This window comes from Triticum aestivum, chromosome 4B, assembly GCF_018294505.1.
Source record: "Triticum aestivum cultivar Chinese Spring chromosome 4B, IWGSC CS RefSeq v2.1, whole genome shotgun sequence".
Taxonomy (NCBI): Eukaryota; Viridiplantae; Streptophyta; class Magnoliopsida; order Poales; family Poaceae; genus Triticum; species Triticum aestivum.
The window spans coordinates 585,095,087-585,097,869 of NC_057804.1; the positions used below are offsets into that span (position 1 = coordinate 585,095,087).

The 2,783-nt window shown below is 50.3% G+C and overlaps 1 protein-coding gene across 1 annotated transcript; it reads right to left on the reverse strand.

Annotated features, from left to right (window-relative positions):
* Nucleotides 1-1,204: 1,204 nt before the first annotated feature.
* LOC123093412 (ethylene-responsive transcription factor ERF112) lies at nt 1,205-2,455 on the reverse strand. The gene has a single exon (XM_044515376.1). The coding sequence runs from the start codon at nt 2,300-2,302 to the stop codon at nt 1,421-1,423; it is 882 nt and encodes a 293-aa protein (XP_044371311.1). The 5' UTR covers nt 2,303-2,455; the 3' UTR covers nt 1,205-1,420.
* Nucleotides 2,456-2,783: the final 328 nt, after the last annotated feature.

Sequence of the window (2,783 nt, forward strand, 5' to 3'; positions counted from 1 at the left end):
TGTCCCTTGCTTCCTGTTACCATCAGCCTAAGATGCACAGATCGGGACCCGCAACCCGAGATCCGCCGGTTTTGACACCGACAGTACTGTCTACCCGGAGTAGAGAGTTAATGCTTCTGAAAGACTGTGTCTCGGTCATCCGTTTCTCAAACACCTTGTAGTGCGAGAAATCTAACGGAGGAGATGGAGTCTTATGGGGAAAAGTTTGCAAACCTCTGCAGAGTGTATAAACTAATCATGGTTAGCCGTGTGCCCGTTATGGACATCTTGAGTATGTAGTTCTTGGATTATCATGTTGATCTCATCACTCTATATTAATTTGTTGGGATAATTGATATTGTTTAATTGGGATTGAGTTGGAGGAACCTTCTCAATTTTTAATAACCACCATGATAGTTAGTAAAATTTATTCCTTTGTTGTAGGAAAAAATTGGCTTTATGCAAAACTGTAACCATAGAGCTTTCCACCAGCCATAGTTGCATGTAGTGATATCATTTATCTGTTCATTACTCCTTTGTGTTACATTGTCAGCATATTCCATGTGCTGACCCGTTTCGGGCTGCAACATATCATGTTACAGGCTTTTCAGACGAGTAAGGTGACATAGGTCGTTGTCATTCACTCAGCTATGTCGTTGGAGTTGATGGGCTCACTTTATCTTCCAAGCCTTCCGCTGTTATCTTATTTAGATGTTCTTAAGTCATATTATTGTAAAAAGTTCTCTTTTGAGACATTCGTTGTAATAAGTGTGTGACTGAGACTTTGTTATAAATCCTCAAGTACTGTGTGTGTCAGTATTACCGATCCAGGGATGACACTGGTGCACAGAGACTAGACTGTTTGAGGTCTGGTCGCTACATTTCTAGATGCACATTTTGACTAGCTAGTGCACTAGCACGCCTTATGTATCTAGTGGATCATCCGAAATGTCCAAGATAAAACATCACATGAAAACTAAGGAAAATGAACTTACTATGAAAAATAAATATGCACTATTTAGTTTACGTAGGAGCAGACATTGTTTTTTTTTCGAATATAGGAGCAGACATTGTTGATATAAAAGTAGGAGGAAATGCAAACAAGGAGTATCAAGTGCTTACAAGGGATGCCATAATCACAGACAGGCAGGTATGTCGATTTTATTACGATTTCAGTCAAGTGACATAACATATAGAAAAGAAGAAAGAAATTTTTGCACAGATCTTCATGTAAGATCTCACGAATATAGTATTGATTGAGACTTTGCTATGTCTCAGTTGACAGATATTTTGCAATCCCAAAACAACGAAGTTTTTACATCATCAACAAGGTGTTTTAATTTCTTTGATGAAAGCGAGATCATCAACAAGGTGTGGGGGGAGCCTCAAACACTTGCGAGTGTCGTACGTATCCTTTTGTCTTTGATGATACAGTACTACTCTACTTGCACGCGCGCGCTGTCCTCGCGAGACAGTCATCGTCGCCAAAGCTCCAGAGCCCCAGCTGGCTGTCGTCGATCTTCTCGGCATCGGCGCCGAACAGGCTATCCAGCCACTCGTACGAGCTGCTGTCCAAGAAACCGAATTGGTCATCGAACATGAAAGGATCTAACAGTTGGTTGGCGGAGTCGTCGGACGCTGCCGGCAGAACCGCGTCGGCTTCGATCCGGGGCCGCTTCTTGGGGCTGGCCAGGTCGACGACGGACTGGCTGGACTCCACTTCAGCATGGACATATTGCGCCATGACCTCGTCGGACGCGGACATGCCCTGCCACGAGAAGTCCGGCAGGGCGCCGCTTGATTCGGAACTCATCCCGCCGGCATCCGCTGCTCCAGCATCACCCTCTTCGTCGTCGACGAGGTCAATAACAAGGCACGGCGTCGCCTTCGCGGCCACGTGGCGCTTGGGTGCGCTCGTGGACGAAGAGGGGAAGTTGAGCCTGGCGCTGGCGCCGCGGAAGTCGCGGGCGGCGTCGTCGTAGGCGTGCGCGGCGGCCTCGGCGGAGGGGAAGGTGCCGAGCCAGACCCGGACGCCCTTGACGGGGTCGCGGATCTCTGCCGCCCATTTGCCCCACGGCCGGCGCCGGACGCCCCTGTACTGTGCCGGACTACTGCCACCGCGCCTCGCTGCCGGCTGCCTGTGGGCGCCAAACTCGAAGCCCGCGCGCTGGAGCACCTCCTCCTCCGCAGAGTCCTCGTCGAAGCGCTTGAAAGCAGCCTCGAAGTCGTCGACCCTCGGCCGCTTGGGCAAGAGGTGGACCGCCGTGACGCTCCTGGGCGGCGCGCTCGGTATGAGCTCGGCGAGGATTGCACCGCCGCACATCTTCGCTCACTTCTTGCTGTGTGTAAGTAACAAGGTATACGTGCCTGCGTCCCCTGGCTTGTCGGTCGCTACCCTCTTTCTTACTTTGAGTGATGATGACCTCAGGGCAGCTTGATCAAGGTGGTGCGTACGTGCTGTGGTGTTGCGTTTGGTCGCGGGTGTCCGGAGGTAATATATAGACGGCGAGCCGCTTGGAGGGGCTGAGGGGGCAAAGTCTCCAAAATTCATGGCGGATAAGGACGTGCGGCGGGAAACGGACATGAAGAGCCGATGCGTGCATCTAGTACAAGACGACAGCCCCACACTTAGGAATGTCTATCCTGTAGCTGAGGTCACCGGTGCAAGGATACTTTCCCCAAACCCTGGCCTGCACGGCGTGCTAGTTTTGCCGTAAGACGGTATTGCCAAGTGGACGATTTAGTTAACCCACAGTGCTTAAATCTACTAGCTTATTCATCGTACTGCCGAGGCATGTACGTGA

What these genes read in the sequence shown, in the direction of transcription:
- LOC123093412 (XM_044515376.1), bottom strand. Translation starts at nt 2,302, where the DNA reads ATGTGCGGCGGTGCAATCCTCGCCGAGCTCATACCGAGCGCGCCGCCC.